The following is a 24,701-nucleotide window of genomic DNA, read 5'->3' as shown; positions in this document are numbered from 1 at the left end:
GGGACGAAATGGTGTGTCGCCCCTAAGGGCGACACACCATTTTCACTTCTTGCCCTCTCTTGGCTGGTTAGGGCCCCTCTGATGCCTCCAATCTGCATTGGTTCCGGGGTGTCGCTTGGCGGAGAAGCTTCCTCTTTACCTTTTTTGGAGGCCTTCTCCGCGAAGGGGAGGAAACGGTTGTCGCTGTTTTTCCCTTTTTCTGTTTTCCTCTCTTGCAATCGGAAGTTCATCTTGACCACCATGTCGATAAAGGGCCCTACCATGTCTGGAGGATCGGGGTGTTAGGCGATTAGGTCCTTTAGGTCATCCCGCAATCCTCGGTAAAACACTGATACATTTTTGTCCTCAGGCCAATGGGCCTCGGTGACCAGTCAGCTGAAGGTCGTGATATAGTGGAGAATGTCACTGTTGCCTTGCCTCAATCCGAGCAACTGGTTGTCTGCGGCTTGTACAAACGTGTGACGGGCGAACATCCGTCGCATGGTCTCTTTGAATGTTGGCAAGTGGTTTATCATGGGGTCATCGTCTTCCACCAGCGAGATGGACCACTGCGTGGCGTCCCCGCCCATGTATGACAAAAAGAACGCCACCTTTGATGCATCGTCAGGAAATACAGAAGTTCTGGCCATAAAATGCAGATGGCATTGATGGATAAAGACGCCATACTTAGTGCTGTCGCCATAGAAGCGCTCAGGTAGAGCCAGTTGCACCGGGTGAGGCGTGACGCCTTGGATGGCCGTGTCCTGACCGGCGGCAGAGGAGGACCCCCCAAAGGTGAACGTAGGCAACCCTTCATGTCTGGCTCTGGGACTAGGAGTGGTTCCCCCAAGGGTTGGTGATACCAGCTGCCACTTGGCCCTGTAGGGCAGTCATATCATGGCGTAAACTGAGGTTCTCTGCCTGCATGGCAGCCAGCAAGGCTGCTATGTCCTGCAGGGTGACCTCCGGGTCTCCCATGTCGTCTGGGCATAATGAAACAACTTGGGCTTCTGATTCTGTCCGACACCCCCACAAGACTCACCTGGGCTTGTGAAGTAATTCTGCAGAGACGACACGAACCCCCGCCCCTGGTCCCAACAAACCCCCGCGGGGAGTAACACCCGACAAGGATAAGATGGATCCAGGGAAGGGGGCCAAATAAGTAGGAGGAGTGGCCTTTGGTGAAAGGGACGTGGGGTGGGTCTTGGCACAGCTGAGGGAACAGGAAAAAGACCCAATTAGGACGAGGTACTTCTCCTGCGCCACAACACCCCACAAAACACATGCAGAAGGGAGCCCCTGTCTCCGGTACTAACCAAGACACGCTGTTCGTGCTGAACCAAGGAAGAGGCCCACAACGTAGCGTTCAGGAGCTTGATGCCTTGGTGTAGGAATGGAAGAAGGCGCTCCTGCACAAGAACCACCAAAGCACCAAACAACAACAAGAGGCGCTTCTGCGCGTAAGGGTGCAAATAACAGGAACTCCAGGGTAAGCGCTATAGCGCGGCCCAGTGCATGTTTGTGTAACGCTCCTGCGCCACATGCAATAGCACAACAGTGCTCCCACGCGTCATGCGCGTTGAAACTAGCAGTAGCACTCCTGCGCAACTGCCAAAAGAAACAGTAACGCAAGAAAAGAATGTCACCTCGCTCCTGCGCTTCCAGTATGAACAGGCAGCAGCGCTCCTGCGCCACGGCCAATGGGGAGTACAAAAGTAAGGGAATGCAGCATCGCACCCGCACGACTGCTAAGGACAGTCAGTCCAGTCCCAACAAGGAAACCTAGCGCTCTAGGCGCTCAGCCTAAAGGTACAAACAGCAGCGCTCCTGCGCGGCTGTGTCAATGAAGGAAAACAAGCTGTAACGAAAATGTCACGTAACCCGTGAAGACTCAGGGCAGCGTTACCGTGACTCGAAGAGCAGCGGACCCTCCAGGAGACTCGAGGAGCTGAAGGACGGTACTCCGACGTCTGCTGGGCTCCGTAATGATTCCTAATCAGAAGCACCGAACTGGCGGTGCATCACGCATTTTAAGTGTATTCCCCTGGAAGTGCTTGGTGAGGTGGAGGACTAGACCAGGACACCACTTCCGTCCGGAAGTGAGTATCCCGATCCTGCATGTGTCCCGTGTTGCCCGGAATGGCGGAATACCCCCCCCCCCCTTAAAACAGAACCCCCACCCGGGAGTCAGAGAGGGGAAGCAGGGCGCGGGCTCAGGGGGTGGCTCGGATGGAAAGCACGGACCAGAACAGGGGCATGACGAATATGGGACCGAGGTTCCCAGGACCGTTCCTCAGGACCGTAACCCTTCCAGTCTATCAGGTAGAACAACCTCCGCCTGGTACGGTGAGAACCCAGTATGGCTCTGACCTCATACTCCACATGGTCCTCCACTACCACCGGAGAAGGAGGAGAGGGGACGGCGCAGTCGGGATGGACCGCACGCAGAAGAGAGACATGGAAAACCGGGTGTATCTTCATATGAGCCGGGAGCGACAGTCTCATGGCCACGGGGTTGATCACTTACTCAATGGCAAAAGGACCACGAACCGAGGCAGCAGTTTCTTGGGACCATGCACGTTGAGGTGCCGAATGGAGAGCCACATCTTGTCGCTGATGCGATATACGGGTTATTTCTGCCTGTGAGAGTCCGCGTGTTCTTGTAGGAGTCCTTTGCTTTGGCCAGCTCGAACTGGGCTTGTTGCCAGAGTTGACACAGTGTCTTGTGATAAGCCCGTACCGTAGGCAAAGGGCTATCCGCTGGAACGTCCCACGCCGAGGTGCGGGGGTGTTTTCTTAGTAGGCAGAAAAAGGGGGACGTCCCAATGGCCGAATGCCTGCTGTTATTATAAGCGTACTCCGCCATCCACAGCACCTCGGACCATTCCTTCTCAACCATGAGCAATAAACATCGCAGGTATTGCTCCATGGTGTGGTTGGTCCTTTCCACTTGCCCGTCTGTCTGGGGGTGGTTGGCGGGAGAGAGACGAACTTCCATCTCCATGATCCTGCACACTGCTCTCCAGAAACGGGACATGAATTGCGACCCCCGGTCCGTTATCACCACCTCCGGAATGCCATGGAGGCGAACCACGTTTCATGAACACCAAAGCCTGTTCCGCTGCGGTGGGTACTTTGGGCAGAGGCACGAAATGAGCCATCTTGGAGAGGTGGTCCACCACGGTGAGCACTGGGGTATGGCCGGTTTTGGTCAGTGGAAGCTCTACCACGAAATCCATAGAAATGGTGTGCCAAGGATATGGCGGTACCGGGATGGGATGTAGATGGCCCACAGGGGTTTCCGACCTGTTCTTGCCTTGTAGGCACACGGCACAACGGGAGACGTGGTTTTTTGTCAGTTTCCACGGTTGGCCACCAGAACCGTCTCTGCAATAAGGCAATAAGTCAAGTGTCTTGTGGTATCCCGGATGACGGGAGAGAACATGATCGTGACACATACGTATTGCTTGTTGCTGATAGCGCTCCCCCGGTAGGTACAGCTTGTTTCCTTTGACCAGCAATCCATTCTCACGAACCACCCCTTCGTGTCCTTTCTCTAGGGCCGCTGGATCTATTCTGTCTGTGTCCTTACGCAACTGGGTCATGAATTCTGAGGATGTCACTACGCCCTGGAAGTGTTGTTCTGGGATAATGGGAACTGGTTCAGTGGTTTCGGCGGCATCCTCGGTCTCATCCAACCGTGAGAGAGCATCAGCCTTGGCGTTGTTCTTACCGGGTCGGTATGTGATGGTGAAATTGTATTCGTTAAAGAACAGGGTCCATCGTAACTGACGGGCGGTAAGGGCACGTGCTGCGCGTAAAAACTGCAGGTTCCTGTGGTCTGTGTAAATGGTGATCATGTGTTTTGCGTCCTTCAGGTAATGACGCCATTCTTCGAACACCGTCTTGATTGCCAGGAGCTCCCTATCGGACACGGTGTAGTTCCTTTCTGCAGGCTGGAGTTTTTTGGAGTAAAAGGCCACCGGATGTAGCCGTCCGGTGTTGGCATCCCTCTGTGATAACACGCCTCCCAAGGCATCCTTTGAGGCGTCTGCCTCTACCGCAAAAGGCTGATCGGCGTCCGGATGTATGAGTACTGGGGCTGTGGTGAACCGCCTCTTCAGTTCCTGGAACGCATTGTCTGCTTTCTGGTCCCAACAAAAACGTTGTCCCTTGTACAACAAGCGTGAGATGTGTGCCACCATTCCGGAGAATCCAGAGATGAAACGGCGATAGTAGTTGGCAAACCCCAAGAACCGCTGCACCCCTTTCACGGAGTCTGGAGTGGGCCAAAGAAGGATGGCCTCTACTTTCTTGTTGTCCATCTGTATTCCTGCTGGAGTGATGATATGTCCTAGGAACTCCACGACTGTAACATGGAAAACGCTTTTCTCCAGTTTTACGTAAAGTCGATGTTTTCTAAGTTGTCCTAGTACTGAACGCACGTGCTGTACGTGTTCGGAGATGGTCTGTGAGAAAATCTGGATATCGTCCATGTACACGATACAGAAGACGTCGAACTCCCTCAATACCTCATCGATGAAGTACTGGAATGCTGCGGGGGTGTTGCAGAGTCCGAAAGGCATGACCTGGTACTCAAACAGACCGTATTTGGTCCGGAAGGCTGTCTTCCATTCGTCGCCCTTCCGGACCCTGACCAGATGGTAGGCACACCGCGGATCTTGTTTGGTACAAATGGAGTCATTCCTGACTTTGTCCAGGAGGTTGGAGATGAGCGGGAGCGGGTATCGGTTTTTAACTGTAATGGCGTTCATCGCCCTGAAGTTGATGCAAGTCCTCAGGTCTCTTCCTTCTTCGATACGAAGAAAAGGGGCGATGGCATCGGGGACCAGGAATTGCGAATGAATCCATTGTCCAAGTACTCATCTAGGTAGGAGCGTAGGTGGACGTTCTCCTTTTCGGTAAGGGAATAGATCCTGCTGCAGGGCAGCGTAGAGCTGGGTATAAGATTGATCCGACAATCGAAGGAACGATGCAGAGGTAAGGTGTTGGCTCCTTTTTATCGAGCACTTCTTCCAGATCCTGATAGTCCTCAGGTACTTCAGCTTGGGATACCATTCCCATGCCTTGTACCGGTAACGATTGAGCTTGTATGGAACGGATACCATGCTGTTTGTCCTCCTTGTAACAGGTGCTGCAGCAGTGTTCGGAATCCAAACAGATAATCCGAGAAACCCAATCGACTTGGGTATTGTGGTTTACCAGCCATGGTAGGCCCAGAATGACTTTGAACTGTGGTTCGTCTGACGTCAAAGCTGATGGATTCGGCATGGTTGTCGTTAAGCACATGGTCATGACTTCGGTCTGATGCCTGATGAGACCGGATGTCAGGTCCGTTTCGTCAACCGCCTTTACCGTTTCTGGTTGTTTTTTAGGCACCGTGCTCATCCCCACGGTTTGTGAATAGGCTGTGTCAATGAAATTGCCGGTGGCTCCGGAATCAAGCATAGCGATTACCACCCAGGCGTCGCCTGTTTGGTGCCGCAAGGTCACTTCCAAGCCTATATGGTGATTGCCATCGAAGACTGCAGAGATCGCTGTAGTGCAGGAAGAAAAACCCAGAGGACGGACCACTGTGTCTACTGGGTTGTTTCGTTTCCCGTCTTGTTTCCTTTGTCGATGGGCAAGGCGAAGGGCCGTTTGGTTTCACCGGGCACTCCCTGACGAAGTGGCCGCTCTTGCCGCAATAGAGGCACTGATTTTGCTTCCTCCTTCTTTCCCTCTCTTGGCTGGTTAGGGCCCCTCTGATGCCTCCAATCTGCATTGGTTCCGGGGTGTCGCTTGGCGGAGAAGCTTCCTCTTTACCTTTTTCGGAGGGCTTCTCCGCGAACGGGATGAAACGGTTGTCGCTGTTTTTCCCTTTTTCTGTTTTCCTCTCTTGCAATCGGAAGTTCATCTTGACCACCAGGTCGATGAAGGGCCCTATCATGTCTGGAGGATCGGGTGTTGGGCGATTAGGTCCTTTAGGTGATCCCGCAATCCTCGGTAAAACACTGATACCTTTTTGTCCTCGGGCCAATGGGCCTCGATGACCAGTCAGCTGAAGGTCGTGCTATAGTGGAGAATGTCACTGTTGCCTTGCCTCAATCCGAGCAACTGGTTGTCTGCGGCTTGTACAAACGTGTGACGGGCGAACATCCATCGCATGGTCTCTTTGAATGTTGGCAAGTGGTTTATCATGGGGTCATCGTTTTCCACCAGTGAAATGGACCACTGCGCGGCGTCCCCGCCCATGTATGGCAACATGAACGCCACCTTTGATGCATCATCAGGAAATGCAGAAGTTCTGGCCATAAAATGCAGATGGCATTGATGGATAAAGACGCCATACTTAGTGCTGTCGCCATAGAAGCGTTCAGGTAGAGCCAGTTGCACCGGGTGAGGCGTGATGCCTTGGATGGCCGTGTCCTGACCGGTGGCAGAGGAGGACCCCCCCACCCCCCAAAGGTGAACGTAGACGGTCTAAGCAACCCTTCAAGTCTGGCTCTGGGACTAGGAGTGGCTCCCCAAGGGTTGGTGATACCAGCCACCACTTGGCCCTGTAGGGCAGTCATATCATGGCGTAAACTGAGGTTCTCTGCCTTCATGGCTAGCAGCAAGGCTGCTATGTCCTGCAGGGTGACCTCCGGGTCTCCCATGTCGTCTGGGCATAATGAAACAACTTGGGCTTCTGATTTTGTCCGACACCCCCACAAGACTCGGCTGGGCTTGTGAAGTAATTCTGCTGAGACGACACGAACCACCACCCCTGGTCCCAAAAAACCCCCGCGGGGAGTAACACCCGACAATGATAAGATGGATCCAGGGAAGGGGGCCAAATAAGTAGGAGGAGTGTCCTTTGGTGGAAGGGACGTGGGTGGGTCTTGGCACAGCTGAGGGAACAGGAAAAAGACCCAATTAGGGCGAGGTACTACTCCTGCGCCACAACACCCCACAACACATGCAGGAGGGAGCCCCTGTCTCCGGTACTCACCAAGACACGCTGTTCGTGCTGAACCAAGGAAGAGGCCCACAACGTAGCGTCCCTGGAGCTTGATGCCTCGGTGTAGGAATGGAAGAAGGCGCTCCTGCACAAGAACCACCAAAGCACCAAACAACAACAAGAGGCGCTTCTGCGCGTAAGGGTGCAAATAACAGGAACTCCAGGGTAAGCGCTATAGCGCGGCCCAGTGCATGTTTGTGTAACGCTCCTGCACCACATGCAATAGCACAACAGTGCTCCTACGCGTCAAGCGGGTTGAAACTAGCAGTAGCGCTTCTGTGCAACTACCAAAAGAAAAAGTAACCCAAGAAAAGAATGTCACCCCGCTCCTGTGCTTCCGGTATGAACAGGCAGCAGCGCTCCTGCGCCACGGCCAATGGGGAGTACAAAAGTAAGGGCATGCAGCAGCGCGCCTGCGCGACTGTCAAGGACAGAGTCAGTCCTGTCCCAACAAGTAAACATAGCGCTCTCGGCGCTGAGCCAAAAGGTACAAATAGCAGCCAGCCTAAAGGTACAAACAGCAGCACTCCTGTGCGGCTGGTCAATGAAGGAAAACAAACGGTAACGAAAATGTCACGTACCGCGTGAAGACTCAGGGCAGCGTTGCCGTGACTCATAGAGCAGCGGACCCTCCAGGAGACTCGAGGAGCTGAAGACCGGTCCTCCGACGTCTGCTGGGCTCCGTAATGATTCCGAATCAGAAGCATCGAACCGGCGGTGCATCACGCATTTAAGCGTATTCCCCCGGAAGTGCTTGGTGAGGTGGAGGACTAGACCGGGACACCACTTCCGGCCGGAAGTGAGTATCCCGATCCTGCATGTGTCTCGTGGTGCCCGGAACGGCGGAAAGCCGCCACATGACTTTAGAACTGGGATTTCTGGTTGGCTAAGGCTTGCACCAAAGCCAGGCAGAAACCACCACTCTAGTCCGGGCAAGGGAGTTACATGCCAAAGAGACCCCCTGCTCACCCCCTTGGTAGCTTGACACGAGCAGACAGGCTTATCCCGGAGGCAATGTGTAAAACATTTGCGCACGCACACAGCAACAACATCCCAGGCACACCACAAAAGGAACTCCACACAAGGTTATATAAAAATAACTTTTGTATTCTCCAAAACACATCAGATAGTAATCACGCAATATACATTGTGCCAACTGGCAGGGGCAATATGCACAAGGGATTATTTACACAGGACAGGGCCACGTGGGCCACTGTCAGGATCAGCACTTAGTAGAAATAGCACTTAGTAGAAATAGGACAAAATAACAATTGTAGAACACAACCAGTAAACACAGGTAAAAGGTAGGTACACACTACGCAATACTAATCACCATAGGCATAGATCACACGAACACATAAACTCACTAGTATAAACTATACTAGGCAAAACAACCTCCTAAGCATAAACACATTTAGAGGTATCACAGGCATAACGGCATGGCACATTTTGTATAAATCACGTTAGGCCTAACCAGCATAAATACAGTAGGCAGACACCTGGCGCCACATTTAGAGCACATAAATCACATTTAGGGCCTTGCGCCCTATCCATAAACCAGCCCCCTGGCCAACTGGCCATCTCAAGAAGGGGCTCAAATGACCTGTGTCCCGAAAGTCACGGCGTGCTGCAATTGCAGCCTCAGTCAGGGGTGTGCCATCTGCACACGCCTAAACGTTGCAGCTGCCCACAACTTGCTGGGCAACTGAGGACAATGAACAGGGCCTAAACGCTGCAGCTGGCACTAAGTACTTCGCAGCTGTGGAAGGACTGGCACCTCTGTGCCACTTCTGTCCCTCCCAGGGACTCTCTCTGGAACTGCTCCTAAACGGTGCAGCTGCCCACTACTTGCTGTGCAGTTTCAGTAAGTAAACTGTAGCAGGGGGCTCTCAGTAGCCCTTTCAATAACTTGTGCCAACCATCGGAGCCCTCTTGGCTCTGGAAAGAAGCATGGGGCGTTGGAGCCATCTGGCTCGGAACTTAACTGTGCCCCAGGAGCACCCTGGCTCCGTAGAGGCATCCCACTGGATGAGCACGGGCCCCTCTGGGGCCTTTCAAATAAGCCTGGCCCCACTGCTGGGCTCCTGCTTGGGGACTCAAAGGACAACTGAGGACCTTCACCAGAGCCTCACGGGCTCTCAACATTATCAATGCCCCTATCGGTGGAGCCACACACAGGCTCTGAAAATAATCATGTGCCCCCAAATACTAGAAACACATCGGCTCTTTAAAGCGGACCCCCGATACCACAGCCCCACTAGTATACTGGTACGGGCCGCAAGGAATGGGAGCCCCCGCTCTGAACACCTGCGCGATGACTTCCTGAGGCGGGAGACCTAGCGCGCTTTCCTGCAGACATGCACCCCCGTCCCCAGCGGTAACCACAAGGTGCTCCTTCAACTGAAGTTGAGCGGTTACCTGGGGATGCTGTCTTTTTCCTTGATCACTTTCAGCAGCAGCTGACAGTGGAGACTGGGTGGAGACGCCTCGCACTTCCAGGAACCCAGAGCGAATCTCTTGTCAAAGTTTCGAGCTCTGGGGTGCCTTCTCCAATCCCAGCGCGGCTCTTGCGTCGAGCCTCCGGGGTCAGAGGCCGCCTCCACCAATCACAGCGCAGTTCTCGCGACGAACCCCCGGCTTTAGGGAAACACTCTCTCCCTCTGGGCCAATCCCAGTGCGGGAGAGAGAGATGACGTCACAGGGACTCTGGCCTGCGCCGGTGAGTGTAGGGGCAGCAATCGTGGGACCCATGCCATAAATGGCTGTGATTCTATGCGGCAGGCACAATGAGGGTAGGCTCCCTTGTCCTCGGAAATACACAGTGGGGTGGGTACCCGCATAATTGAGCACAGAGACTGGGTGGGCACCCGCACCTATAAATTAATACGCACTCCAGGCCCAGTCAGGCGGGCGCAGGCCGGACTTCCGGTTTTGGCGGCATTCTCCTTCCCGGTGCTGCGGCGGTGGAATTTGGGGCACAAATGAGGGGTAGGCTCCTTCCCAATATCGGGGCATAACGCAGGGTGGGCACCTGCAAAGAAATAACTAAATAAGCGGGGTGGCACCCGTGCTAGCAGCAAAGGGCAGGAGCGGTTCTCCCCCGAGGGAAAACTACAAAGCTCTGCCCATAAATCGAGGTAAAGCGCTCATGAGGTGCTGGGGGCCACAGAAACCAGCAGAGGCCCCAGAAAAGGACCCCTACAGCAAGAAGGGTCCCAGAAACGCAGCCCTCCCAGGGGAAGATGGCAGGAGGGTCCTAGAAAGAAGTCCTCCAGCAATCCCGCAGGGCCCAGGGAGGCAAGCCTTCCCTTGGGCCCCAGCAGCAGCACGCCCCTGGTAGATTCAAGTCCGGAAACAAGAACATTTTCATGGGGTCACAGCCCCTCTTTTATACACAATTTCCTTTGTTTCCAAAGGTGCAGGCAAGGGGAGAACCAGATGCAACTGGTTCCTGAGTAGTTTGTTGTGCTCAGCCCCTCTGCCTATTCACACACCTCATCGCGCAGCATTTAATCACACAAGTTCGCACATACCAAACTCGACCCTGCACTCCCCACACCTCAGGAACTGCCATGATCACACATATTCCTCATGCATTCCTATGGGAGGGCAGGCCACTCACCACACGTACACAGAGAGCGCACGCACTTTACACTGAACCACAGTGAAAAAGTGCGCAGAGGCCTAAAATCACAAACGCCAGGTTACAGAAACAGGCTAGGCAAATGCAAAATGTTTCGGGGTGAACCTGCCAAAAGGGCCACGACCAGGCTTGTATTTTTTTTTAGCACTAATGGCAGGAAAACGTGAGAAAACGGAATGTAGTTCCTAGCACAGGCAAGCTGCATCAGACAAGTCAGGAAGATGGAATTAGGAACGAGATTATTGTGATTGCTTTAAAGCTTTTGTAATCCCACACTACTACGATGCAGAAAATTGAACTTTTTCTTATCTTAGTGCGCTCTATAAATTCCTATTATCACCCAGAGGTTTCATGGCGCTGATCAGGCAGGAGTCACACCAAGGGAAGTCACCCGAGAGCTTGCTCATATAACCAAGTTTTAAGCATTCTTCTGAACGCCAGGAGATTACTCATCCAGATTGGAAGTGGCAGGGAATTGCGACCCCCCGGTCCGTTATCACCACCTCCGGAATGCCATGGAGGCGAACCACGTTGTTCAAGAACACCAAAGCCAGTTCTGCTGCGGTGGGTACTTTGGGCAGAGGCACGAGCAATGAGCCTTCTTGGAGAGGTGGTCCACCACGGTGAGCACTGTGGTATGGCCGGTTTTGGTCAGTGGAAGCTCTACCACGAAATCCATAGTAATGGTGTGCCAAGGATACAGCAGTACCGGGATGGGATGTAGATGGCCCACAGGGGTTTCCGACCTGTTCTTGACTTGTAGGCACACGGCACAACGGGAGACGTGGTTTTTTGTGTTGGTTTCCATGGTTGGCCACCAGAACCGTCTCTGCACTAAGTCAAGTGTCTTGTGGTATCCCGGATGACCGGAGAGAACATGATCGTGACACATGATCGTGACACATATGTATTGATTGTTGCTGATGGCGCTCCCCCGGTAGGTACAGCTAGTTTCCTTTGACCAGCAATCCGTTCTCACGTACCACCCCTTCGTGTCCTTTCTCTAGGGCCGCTGGATCTATTCTGTCTGTGTCCTTACGTAACTGAATGAATGAAATGAAATTTATAAACGCGAAACTAAGCCCGAAGGCATCAAGGCGCCTAACCAAAAGAAATCAGAAAAAAAGGCAAATCCAGAGCTAAGGGTAGGCTTTGGCAAATAGCCACGTTTTAAGCGCCTTCCTAAAGGCTTGCTTTGAGGGAAGGGATTTAATCTCAATTGGCAGAGCATTCCACAGCCTTGGAGCCAGAGTTGAGAAGGCTCTGCCACCCCACTTGGCTCTATGGACGCGGGGTATTGCTAGCAAAGATTTGTTGGCTGAGCGCAGAGTTCTGGAAGGGGAATAGGGAACCAACAGGTCCCTCAGGCCTCTAGATCTGTTTGTAGCCAAGGCACCATAGATCAGGCATAGGGACTTAAAAGAGATCCTGGCCTCTATCGGGAGCCAGTGCAACTTTTTTCTGGCAGCAGTAGCGGAAGCCCGCTTAGGTAGATCTAGTACAAACTTTGCAGCGGTATTCTGTACCATTTGAAGTCTCATAATAAGGCCCTTGTTAATGCCTAAATATAAGGCATTACAATAATCAAGTTTGAGCCTATTAATGCTATTGCAATTTGCTTTCTGGCTTGAGGGGACAGATAGTGTTTTATCTTCCTCAAGATGTTTATTATGACCCAGCATGTAGAGATGGTCCTGTTTACTTGATGACCCATCCCCAGAGTGGGGTCAATCATGACTCCTAACTGGGTCATGAATTCTGAGGAGGTCACTACGCCCTGGAAGTGTTGTTCTGGGATAATGGGAACTGGTTGTGGTTTCGGCGGCATCCTCGGTCTCATCCAACCGTGAGAGAGCATCAGCCTTGGCGTTCTTACCGGGTCGGTATGTAATGGTGAAATTGTATTCGTTAGAGAACAGGGTCCATCGTAACTGACGGGCGGTAAGGGCACGTGCTGCGCGTAAGAACTGCAGGTTCCGGTCGTCTGTGTAAATGGTGACCATGTGTTTTGCGTCCTTCAGGTAATGACGCCATTCTTCGAACGCTGTCTTGATTGCCAGGAGCTCCCTATCGGACACCGTGTAGTTCCTTTCTGCAGGCTGGAGTTTTTTGGAGTAAAAGGCCACCGGATGTAGCTGTCCGGTGTTGGCATCACTCTGTGATAACACGCCTCCCAAGGCGTCCTTTGAGGCGTCTGCCTCTACCACGAAATGCTGATCGGCGTCCGGATGTATGAGTACAGGGGCTGTGGTGAACCGCCTCTTCAGTTCCTGGAACGCATTGTCTGCTTTCTGGTCCCACCAAAAACGTTGTCCCTTGCGCAACAAGCGTGAGATGGGTGCCACCATTCCGGAGAATCCAGAGATGAAACGGCGATAGTAGTTGGCAAACCCCAAGAACCGCTGCACCCCTTTCACGGAGTCTGGAGTGGGCCAAAGAAGCATGGCCTCTACTTTCTTGTTGTCCATCTGTATTCCTGCTGGAGTGATGATATATCCTAGGAACTCCACGACGGTAACATGGAAAACGCTTTTCTCCAGTTTTACGTAAAGTCGATGTTTTCTCAGTTGTCATAGCACTGAACGCACGTGCTGTATGTGTTCGGTGATGGTCTGTTAGAAAATCAGGATATCGTCTATGTACACGATACAGAAGACGTCGAACTCCCTCAATGCCTCATCGATAAAGTACTGGAATGCTGCGGGGGCGTTGCAGAGTCCGAAAGGCATGACCTGGTACTCAAACAGACCGTATTTGGTCCGGAAGGCTGTCTTCCATTCGTCGCCCTTCTGGACCCTGACCAGATGGTAGGCACACCGCGGATCTTGTTTGGTACAAATGGAGGCGTTCCTGACTTTGTCCAGGAGGTTGGAGATGAGCGGGAGCGGGTATCGGTTTTTAACTGTAATGGCGTTCATCGCCCTGAAGTCGATGCAAGTCCTCAGGTCCCCTTCCTCCTTCGACACGAAGAAAAGGGGAGACCACACCGGGGACCTGGAATGGCGGATGAACCCATTGTCCAAGTACTCATCTAGGTAGGAGCTTAGGTGGACATTCTCCTTTTCGGTAAGGGAATAAATCCTGCTTCAGGGCAGCGTAGAGCCGGGTATAAGATCGATCCGACAATCGAAGGAACGATGCGGAGGTAAGGTGTTGGCTCCCATTTTATCGAACACTTCTTCCAGATCCTGATAGTCCTCAGGTACTTCGGCTTGGGATAACATTCCCATGCCTTGTACCGGTAACGATTGAGCTTGTATGGAACGGATACCATGCTGGTTGTCCTTGTAACAGGTGCTTCAGCAGTGTTCAGAATCCAAACAGATAATCAGAGAAACCCAATCGACTCGGGGATTGTGGTTTACCAACCATGGTAGGCCCAGAATGACTTTGAACTGTGGTTCGTCTATGACATCAAAGCTGATGGATTCGGCATGGTTGTTCGTGAAGCACATGGTCATGACTTCGGTCTGATGCCTGATGAGACCGGATGTCAGGTCCGTTCCGTCAACCGCCTCTACCGTTTCTAGTTGTTTTTTAGGCACCGTGCTCATCCCCAGGGTTTGTGAATAGGCTGTGTCAATGCAATTGCCGGTGGCTCCGGAATCAAGCATAGCGATTACCACCCAGGCGTCGCCTGTTTGGCTCTGCAAGGTCACTTCCATGCCTATATGGTGATTACCATTGAAGACTGCAGAGATCGCTGTAGTGCAGGAAGAAAAACCCAGAGGACGGACCCCTGTGTCTACTGGGTTGTTTCGTTTCCCGTCTTGTTTCCTTTGTCGATGGGCAAGGCGAAGGGCCGTTTGTTCCGTGTGCGGTTTGGTTTCACCGGGCACTCCCTGACGAAGTGGCCGCTCTTACCGCAATACAGGCACTGATTTTGCTTCCTCCTTCTTTCCCTCTCTTGGCTGGTTAGGGACCCTCTGATGCCTCCAATCTGCATTGGTTCCGGGGTGTCGCTTGGCGGAGAAGCTTCCTCTTTACCTTTTTTGGAGGCCTTCTCCGCGAACTGGAGGAAACGGTTGTCGCTGTTTTTCCCTTTTTCTGTTTTTCTCTCTTGCAATCGGAAGTTCATCTTGACCACCATGTTGATAAAGGGCCCTATCATGTCTGGAGGATCGGGGTGTTGGGCGATTAGGTCCTTTAGGTGATCCCACAATCCTCTGTAAAACACTGATACCTTTTTGTCCTCAGGCCAATGGGCCTCGATGACCAGTCAGCTGAAGGTCGTGATATAGTGGAGAATGTCACTGTTGCCTTGCCTCAATCTGAGCAACTGGTTGTCTGCAGCTTGTACAAACGTGTGACGGGCAAACATCCATCGCATGGTCTCTTTGAACGTTGGCAAGTGGTTTATCATGGGGTCATCGTTTTCCACCAGCGAGATAGACCACTGCGCGGCGTCCCCGCCCATGTATGACAATATGAACGCCACCTTTGATGCATCGTCAGGAATATCAGAAGTTCTGGCCATAAAATGCAGATGGCATTGATGGATAAAGACTCCATACTTAGTGCTGTCGCCATAGAAGCATTCAGGTAGAGCCAGTTGCACCGGGTGTGGCGTGACGCCTTGGATGGCCGTGTCCTGACCGGTGGCAGAGGAGGACCCCCCAAAGATGAACGTAGACGGTCTAAGCAACCCTTCCTGTCTGGCTCTGGGACTAGGAGTGGTTTCCCAAGGGTTGATGATACCAGCCGCCTCTTGGCCCTGTAGGGCCGTCATATCATGGCGTAAACTGAGGTTCTCTGCCTGCATGGCAGCCAGCAAGGCTGCTATGTCCTGCAGGGTGACTTCCGGGTCTCCCATGTCGTCTGGGCATAATGAAACAACTTGGGCTTCTGATTCTGTCCGACACCCCCACAAGACTCACCTGGGCTTGTGAAGTAATTCTGCAGAGACGACACGAACCACCGCCCCTGGTCCCAACAAACCCCCGCGGGGACTAACACCCGACAAGGATAAGATGGATCCAGGGAAGGGGGCCAAATAAGTAGGAGGAGTGGCCTTTGGTGGAAGGGACGTGGGGTGGGTCTTGGCACAGCTGAGGGAACAGGAAAAAGACCCAATTAGGACGAGGTACTACTCCTGCACCACAACACCCCACAAAACACATGCAGGAGGGAGCCCCTGTCTCCGGTACTCACCAAGACACGCTGTTCGTGCTGAACCAAGGAAGAGGCCCACAACGTAGCGTCCAGGAACTTGATGCCTCGGTGTAGGAATGGAAGAAGGCGCTCCTGCACAAGAACCACCAAAGCACCAAACAACAAGAGGCGCTTCTGCGCGTAAGGGTGCAAATAACAGGAACTCCAGGGTAAGCGATATAGCGCAGCCCAGTGCATGTTTGTGTAACGCTCCTGCGCCACATGCAATAGCACAACAGTGCTCCCATGCGTCATGCGCGTTGAAACTAGCAGTAGCGCTCCTGTGCAACTGCCAAAAGAAAAAGTAACCCAAACGGTAACGAAAATGTCACGTAATGCGTGAAGACTCAGGGCAGCGTTACCGTGACTCGAAGAGCAGCGGACGCTCCAGGAGACTCGAGGAGCTGAAGACCGGTCCTCCGACGTCTGCTGGGCTCCGTAATGATTCTGAATCAGAAGCATCGAACCGGCGGTGCATCACGCATTTAAGCGTATTCCCCCGGAAGTGCTTGGTGAAGTGGAGGACTAGACCGGGACACCACTTCCGGCCGGAAGTGAGTATCCCGATCCTGCATGTGTCCCGTGGTGCCCGGAACGGCGGAAAGCCGCCACATAACTTTAGAACTGGGATTTCTGGTTGGCTAAGGCTTGCGCCAAAGCCAGGCAGAAACCACCACTCTAGTCTGGGCAAGGGAGTTACATGCCAAAGAGACCCCCTGCTCACCCCCTTGGTAGCTTGACACAAGCAGACAGGCTTATCCCGGAGGCAATGTGTAAAACATTTGCGCACGCACACAGCAACAACATCCCAGGCACACCACAAAAGGAACTCCACACAAGGTTATATAAAAATAAGTTTTGTATTCTCCAAAACACATCAGATAGTAATCACGCAATATACATTGTGCCAACTGGCAGGGGCAATATGCACAAGGGATTATTTACACAGGACAGGGCCACGTGGGCCACTGTCAGGATCAGCACTTAGTAGAAATAGCACTTAGTAGAAATAGGACAAAATAACAATTGTAGAACACAACCAGTAAACGCAGGTAAAAGGTAGGTACACACTACGCAATACTAATCGCCATAGGCATAGATCACACGGGCTAACAAAATACTTCTCAGGACTCACCCTTAGGCTAACAAAAATAACTCTCTGGACTCAAACCTGAGGTTAACAGAAATACCTCTCAGGACGCCCCCTGAGGCTAACAAAATACCTCTCAGGACCCACCTTGAGGCTTCACAAAAATACCTCTCAGGACTTCAAACCTGAGGCACCCACCAAAGCCACAAACCTGTACCAAGACCACTGCCCACGGGACGTTTGCAAAAAGAAACCGACACATGGTATCTGACAGGAAGGCGAAAACTGTGACCACACAAGGAGATAGAAAGATAGAGGGTGCTAATCCTGGCCAAACAGACTGCTACAGCGGGTCAGGAGCCAGCAGAGAGACCCCGGAGATGCCGCCTCACAATCAGACACCAAGGGCAATTCAAGAAAAAACAAAAATATCCCTGCCTTACCCCGCTGTCAGAAGAGGAGACAGGACCCTTTGGGACAATCTGCTGTGGTACTCCAGGTCCACCGCAGGCAAGAACAGCCTTCGCAGGATGGATCAGTGGTCGCCAACTGTTAAACAGAGAATTGGAAGCCCCTTTAGGGTGTGGTCACCTGTGGTCACAAGCCACAAACTACCTCACAGCAACTCTTCACTGAGGAACAAGGAAGAAAGATATGGGATGACTAAGAACCATGTTTGAAGTGGCACTTTTATTATTAAATCACAAGTATTTCACTGAATGCATATTGTTTCATGTAACTAAGCAAAACCATTGAGAAAATCTGCATTCATTCTGTCAGGCATAAATGCTAGATGACAAATGCTCACACTTTTAGAAGACAAGCTGGAATAAGGATCTATTAAAAGACACGTTTAAATAAATTAGAGATTCAAGAAGACAGATTACATTCTATGCAAATATGGTGCCTAGAAACAAGCTTTTCTGAAGAGAATTATCCATGCAGTTTTAACACTTAAAAGAGACCAAAAATGCAAGGGACTAGGATCTTTAAAAATCACAATTTAAATTAGTTAGGGAATACAGAACACTCAATAAAGTCTAGTGCCTAGAAGCACCTAACTAGGGAGACTAGCCCTGCAAGATCTAATGCTTCAAAGAGACCCTAAATGCAAGGAATTGGGTGTGGATGAAAAATATCAATTGCAGTTCAAGATAAAAAAGAACAAAGGTTATCTGTATTGGGAGTTACCACCTGAGAAGAGGCTTGAAAGTCCCAAATCAGATAAACGGCCGGCCGGAGAACCCACGCATGTGATGGTCACCGCAGAAGAGTTCTGGCTTCTGATTGTGTTGTTGGATCCTTTATACCTGAAAAATGCAGAACTGACACTGTTCTAACGCATTTCTGATGCACTTTCTGGGGCAGGTGGCTTAACCGCATGTCCTAGAACACGGGAAATGGTCAGGTGGCTCAACGGGGCCATGCTCGACGGCAAGATATAAACCAAGAACATCTTGTCATGTACATATCTCTAAAATATATGTGAGAGCAGAACTTAAGACAGGTGCTAGCTACTTATTGCAAGATGCTGTGGCATTATTTCGTGCAAGCTATCTTTCAAAATATTTTAGCAAGAGTCCAAGATTTGCCAACTTGTACCAGCTGGGTCTGTGTGCGTGTGTGCGGGCGTTGGTCTCGAAGCTGTGGAAAATTACTATACTCTGTGATAGCCCAATTTACCTCGTTGTTTTCAGTGCAACTGAAATGCATGTTTTGAAATTATCAGGCATAGTGGAGCTTAATATGAAAGACTGATATCATAAGATGGTGGCCTTTGGCCTTTGACTTAGGCCTATGTATGTTTGGGTTCATGGAATCTGTGGGCTTCTATTTACTGATTGTATATGGGGAAAATTGGTCATTTTAGCATATTTTCAGATCTTGTCAAGTAGGGCCCACATCAGACCTTCATCCTATAAAGGTCGATAAAAATACCCTTTCTGGTGATTAAATGGTAGAACGTGACCCATCACGACTCCCGCCCTGCCAGAGAAAACTCTGCTTTGGTATTTGGAAGAGAGAGCAGGAAACCTGCTCTCTCTTCCAGATACCAAAGCAGATTACTTTTCCACACAGGGAGCTGCAACATAGCAGCTCCCCATGTGGACAAGTAATGCCGGCTCCCACAGGAGGCGGGGAGCCGGTGAGCCGGTGGGATTGGGGACCCTCCCCATGGTCCCCAGCGGATAGGGACGGCCCTGGGAAAGGGGTCCCGTGACCATAAGTGGGCCGGAAGAGGGGGCCACGTGGCCCCCCTCCCCCAGCTCTCTGGTGCATACAGGAGGTACCTGGTGGGCTAGTTGGCCTGTAGGGACCCTCAGGATTGAAGAGGAATTAATTCTCCAAATTAAAAAGTGCCAAAGGCATGCTTGCAGACATGTTACCTCAGGCCCGCCCTCTTCCTTCACCATTATGCAAACGCGCCCCGTGGCGAGTTGTAAGTTGGGGAATTAATTCTCTTTCAATACTGATGGTCCCTGAGGGCCAACAAGCCCACCAGATATTTCCAGTATGCGCCAGGGAGCTGTGTTGCAGACAGGTGTTCAGAGGCCACGCCCCTTTTTACACCTTTCTGCAACGTAGCTCTGTGGCGCTTACTGGAGGTACCTAGTGAGCTAGTTTGACCCTAGGGACCCTTAGGGTTCAAGGGGACTTAATCTTTCAACCTAGAACGGCCACAGGGCTCGTTTACACAGTGGTGAAGGGAGGGAACGGGGCCTGAGGTGACCTGTGCAAACATGCCCTGTGGTGAGTTTTAGGTTGGGGTAATCATTCCCATTCAATCCTGAAGGCCTCTGGGGGGCTAACTAGCCCACCAGGTGCTTCCAGTAAGCACCACTGTGCTGCATTGCAGAGGTGGTCCAGACTGTGCTCCTTTTTACACCTCTCTGCAATGCAGCTCTGTGGCGCTTACTAGAGGTACCTAGTGGGCTAGTTGGACCTTAGGAACAGTCGGAATTCAAGGGGACTTAATCTCCCAATTTGGAACGGCCCCAGGGTGCGTTTACACAGTGGTGAAGGGAGCGTGTTTTTTAAGTTGGGGAATTAATTCCCATTCAATCCTGAGGGCCCCTGGGGGCCAACTAGCCCACCAGGTGCTTCCAGTAGGCGACACTGCACTGTCTAAAAGGGCGACACAAAGATGGGAGTTTATCCTTGCGCTCCACAATAACCCTTTAAATAACAACATAAAGGTATCTTGAATTTACAGCGTCTTCAATCCATTCGCGTTTCGTTCCAAAGTCAAATTCACTACGCCCCTGAAAATAGCTGCCCTCCCACATTTTACCATCCCTGGAGTTTCAAAATTCTTATTAAAAACATGACGTTTAACTCGCGCAACTAAGATTGCTTCTTCTCTAAATAATATGATCTGAGATCGGCTAACCACATACTAAGCTCTTGTTCTAGGTCATGATGAGAACCCACAAACTACTTTCTGGGTTCGAAACGCGTTGACCATGCAATGACCTTTCAAGTGAAAAAACAGACTGTCAAGCCATCCTTCTTTTATAATGTTTGAATGAACTGCTCAAAACGAGTTTTGACTAAATGATTAGGTTTCCCTTGACTGTACACTGTCTTGTCTTTGCCCAATGACTAGGGTTGTTGAAATACTAATTGTTCAAAAATTCACCTTTGGGCCTTGTTGCTCTTTTTTCAATAATTTTTTTAAGTTTTTGGAACTTGGGCTTGTTTACTTGTCTAAAAATGTATTAATCTTTGTCTATTTTTTTCCTTCATTATCAATTAAGTGTGATGTCTAAATATGTGTGCATAATTGTTTCTTGATTAGATATGGTGTAGTGTGGTTCATGTAAATATTTAAAGAATTATGTTTTGTGTTGACCATAAATAATGGATTGACCGTTTTTCTATTGAAATGAAAAAAGAAAAGTGATGATTAGATCACAATGAGTTTCACGTGTGATCTTGAAAAGTGAATTTTGATCGAACATCAGTATTGGCACTTCGTTCGCTTTGTTATTCACATGTCATGTGGCCACCCTCGCTGCTATACAGGACCAAAGACTGTGGGGTGATTCACAGAACTAATCTGAGACAAAATACCTAACTTACTACTTTTGGTATTCACAGAAAGCATGTAGTACTAGTAGTAGTAAAGTTAGTATTTTGTCTTAAGTTAGTATTTTGTCTTAAGTTAGTATTTTGTCTTAAGTTAGTATTTTGTCTTAAGTTAGTATTTTGTCTTAAGTTAGTATTTTGTCTTAAGTTAGTATTTTGTCTTAAGTTAGTATTTTGTCTTAAGTTAGTATTTGTTCTTAAGTTAGTATTTTGTCAAGTTAGGATTGTGTCTCGTTAATATCTATATTCCGTACACTTGCTCCTGGTTGTCCGTGGCTTCTAACATGCGGCGGTCCTGCGTGGATACCGGATACCCATGTAAATCAAACGGCGTAATTTCTTCTTCGAGGAAATAACAGCGCAGGACACCAAGATGCTTGATTTAATTTAGTAGCAAAAGTGAAAGCTTCCTACCGACGCGTTTCGCCAGTTACGGCTTGATCACGGTGAAGCAAAATTCGTGCAACTTCCGTTTACATACAAAAATCATAAACCTGGAAAGAGGACCAAACTGTTACTAGTAACTTTTTACACGGCAGACATTTTGTAATGGTGTTTCCATAGTTAATCATGGAACATTGTCAATTGTTTTGAACAAAGTTCAAAGATGTAAAAATATATCTTCATTACATATTTGATCAGCAAATAAATATACCCTTCTTTATACATCTCCAAAATTCCTTACAATTTCATATTCATGAACATTGAAAAGCACGTTGCACAAAAAATAAATGTACACTGTTATAATTGACTCATCGGTTATATATAGTCAAATGTGCCTTGTAACAACTGTTACTCATAGTCCAGTTCTAATTTATAGAGAGCAGGACTCTAGGTCGATAACCTCCTCTGTTACAACACGTCAATTACGCAATGTTGTAACAGGTTATCGACCTAGAGTATATTTATTTGCTGATCAAATACAGAATGCATTATAATCAAGATATATTTTTACATCTTTGAACTTTGTTCAAAACAATTGACAAAGTTCTATGATTAACAATGGAAACACCATTACAAAATGTCTGCTGTGTAAAAGTTACGAGTAACAGTTTGGTCCTGTGTCCAGGTTTATGATTTTTGTATGTAAACGGAAGTTGCACGAATTTTGCTTCACCTTGACCAAGCCGTAACTGGCGAAACGCGTCGGTAGGAAGCTTTCACTTTTGTTAATAAATTAAATCGAGCATCTTGAGGTGTCATGCGCTGTTATTTCTCGAAGAAGTTACTCTGTTTGATATATATATTTCTCTATCATGAAAAAACAAATGTTTAAGCTTAATTATTTTTTTCTATACAAACCATACATTAATTACACATTTATTACAAGTTATATTTATACTTAAAATTAAGCACCACCTTTAAATTAAAATAACGTACCAATTTACCATGCACTGTGTTCTCTCAAATGTTGTGAATTGCAATGTCATAAGTGTTATGAATGTTCTGATTCCAGATGGTATAACTGATGTAATATGAGAGCGTATAAGTTGTTGCGTTGAGAAGGTGCGAGTTAACATTAATGTATGTGGCGACAGAGTTCACTACACTTTTTGCATGTGTTATAATAATTTAAAGATGGTGTGTGAGTGTCCTAGAGTGTCGTGGAATAGAGCGCAGTGGAGGGACGTAGAGTTGAGTAATGTGTCATAAAGTGGAGTGGCGTGGCGTTCAGTCGAGTGATGTGTCATAGTTTTGAAAGGTGGAGTGTAGGGGCATAGAAAGTTGTAGAGGGGAGTGGTGTAGAATGTAGTATCATAGAGTGGGGTAAAGTGTTGTGTAGTAAAAGGCAGTCATGTTGTTTTTACTACACTTTGGCTGTGTTCTGGGTTAGGGCGTTAGTTATAGGTAAAGTATTTGGTTTTATAGTTTTCTGTACCTATTACTACTTTATTAAAGACGTAATAGATAAGGAAATGTATTTATATTTTTCTATATATTTAAAAACAAAATAGTGTTCTGCACTAGTACCTAAAAAGTATAGATGTAGTTACAGTAACGTAAGAAAAACAAATCCCAAAATTAAAAAAAATATACTATACTACACCATATTAGTGAAATATAGTGAAGTTCAGTCTATTTTAAATATGTCAACAGATGTACTTTTTTGTTTTTACTTTAAGCTGTACGGTAATTTGGAGGTATTACTGCAGTCCTCCGTAGCCTTTTTTTGGGGGGGGTGAGGGGGGGTAGAATTAAATATGTAAAAAAATTGAAAATACAATAGATTTGTGAAATACAGTGTAGTACACTATAATATTTTTACATATTAAATTTTGTTTTTATATTTGTTTAGCTCTGCGCTGCTTACAAGGTAGTACTGTGGTACTTCATAACTTTTTTAAAAAACATATAGAAACCGGTGAATTATTTTCCTTTCCTATTGCCACTTTATTAGAATGGTAATAGGTAGGGGAATGTATAAAACATACTGCTTGCCTACATCTAAGGTCTTAACCGCATACACAGTCAAAGTGTTGGTAAAACAATAAGGCTGCCTTTTACTTTTGTAAAGTCAGCCATTACCCAATAATATACTGCCTTGTCATTGGCATGTACCATGAAATACCATGGTAATTTTGCGGTATTTTATGAAATTTCACAGCCTGCGATATCACCATATTTTAATGACTTTGAACTTTAAAAAAGTTACCCTACTTAACTCTGCAACAAAAAAGGATCAACTGCATACCATAAAACATATTCCTGTCAAATTTCATTAAAATCAGACTATACATTTTTGCTGTACTCTAGAGTGCAACATCTACGGAAAAAGCATTGGTGGAAAAAGTGTTTTTGGACCCTCCCTTTTTCTTTGCACTCCTTTGGCAACTATCTGCCAATATACAAAATATATATTTATTGTAAAATTGAGAATTTTAGAACTCTATAAATGTGAAAGATTTTGTAAGCAGAGGCAAAAAATTAAGTTTTTTTGAGAGCTGCAAAAGAACAGCAATCGGAATCTAGTATGATTAGGAGATTCAATTGGCATGCTGGTGCGTGTTGCAAAAAAAACACTATTCATTAGAGGGAAAACAAAGTGATATGCTACAGTCTAGCCTATTGCTTCATCTTTCAGAAATAAAAACTAGTTTTGAAAAGCTCTAACTTTCCCATTACAATTGAGTTTTTATAAAAACTAAACTGTTAGTGAATTAAATTATTTCATTATTTATGTACTTGTTTGATGTATGCTTATTTCTGCATTTTTGTATTTTTTTGTGGTTCGGGTTGTAGATATTGCTTTGGCTGGGGTCCCTAGCTTCAAGTAGTGATTCAGTGGGGGCCCTCAGATGTCAAAAGGTGAAAAACATCTGTAAGAAGGTCTTCTGGTAAATTTGTTTCTTATCAATGTTGTGTTCATTCCTTCTGTTAGGCAAAATCCAGAACCTTTTAGTCGAGGGAACGATTGATTCACTTACCAGATTAGTCCTGGTGAATGCAATCTACTTCAAGGGAAACTGGGCAGACCAGTTCGAGAAATATCGTACTCGAGAAATGCCTTTCAGAATTAACAAGGTAAGCAGTGCATTGAAAATGTGTCACAGATTATTGAGCATGTATACTGTAATCGTGCTCTGAGTGGTGGCCTGCTCTTGGAGGATACAGTAATTTGCAGTGCTGCTTATTTCCAGTACAGTTCCTATCTCTGACTCCAACAACAGACATGTCAGCATTGTAAACAATAGGGGTTGCTATTTTTCACCTCTGTGGTCGTGAACTCAAAAGGATGGGCTACTAAA

At 48.6% G+C, this 24,701-nt stretch overlaps 1 protein-coding gene across 2 annotated transcripts in view; it reads left to right on the top strand.

Moving 5' to 3' along the window:
- The window catches only part of LOC147722426 (serpin B6-like), a 393,526-nt gene that overhangs the window by 215,998 nt on the left and 152,827 nt on the right, over positions 1 to 24,701 (top strand). For both annotated transcript variants that reach the window (XM_086964945.1, XM_086964944.1), the window contains exon 5: positions 24,335 to 24,477. In XM_086964945.1, the coding sequence (XP_086821071.1) occupies positions 24,335 to 24,477 (143 nt within the window). The remainder of the gene's footprint in view (positions 1 to 24,334; positions 24,478 to 24,701) is intronic.

Source organism: Lissotriton vulgaris, chromosome 4_1, assembly GCF_964263255.1.
Source record: "Lissotriton vulgaris chromosome 4_1, aLisVul1.2, whole genome shotgun sequence".
NCBI classification, from domain to species: domain Eukaryota; kingdom Metazoa; phylum Chordata; class Amphibia; order Caudata; family Salamandridae; genus Lissotriton; species Lissotriton vulgaris.
Note: the sequence above shows the minus strand (reverse complement) of the source record. Positions and strands in the feature narration are given on the sequence as shown.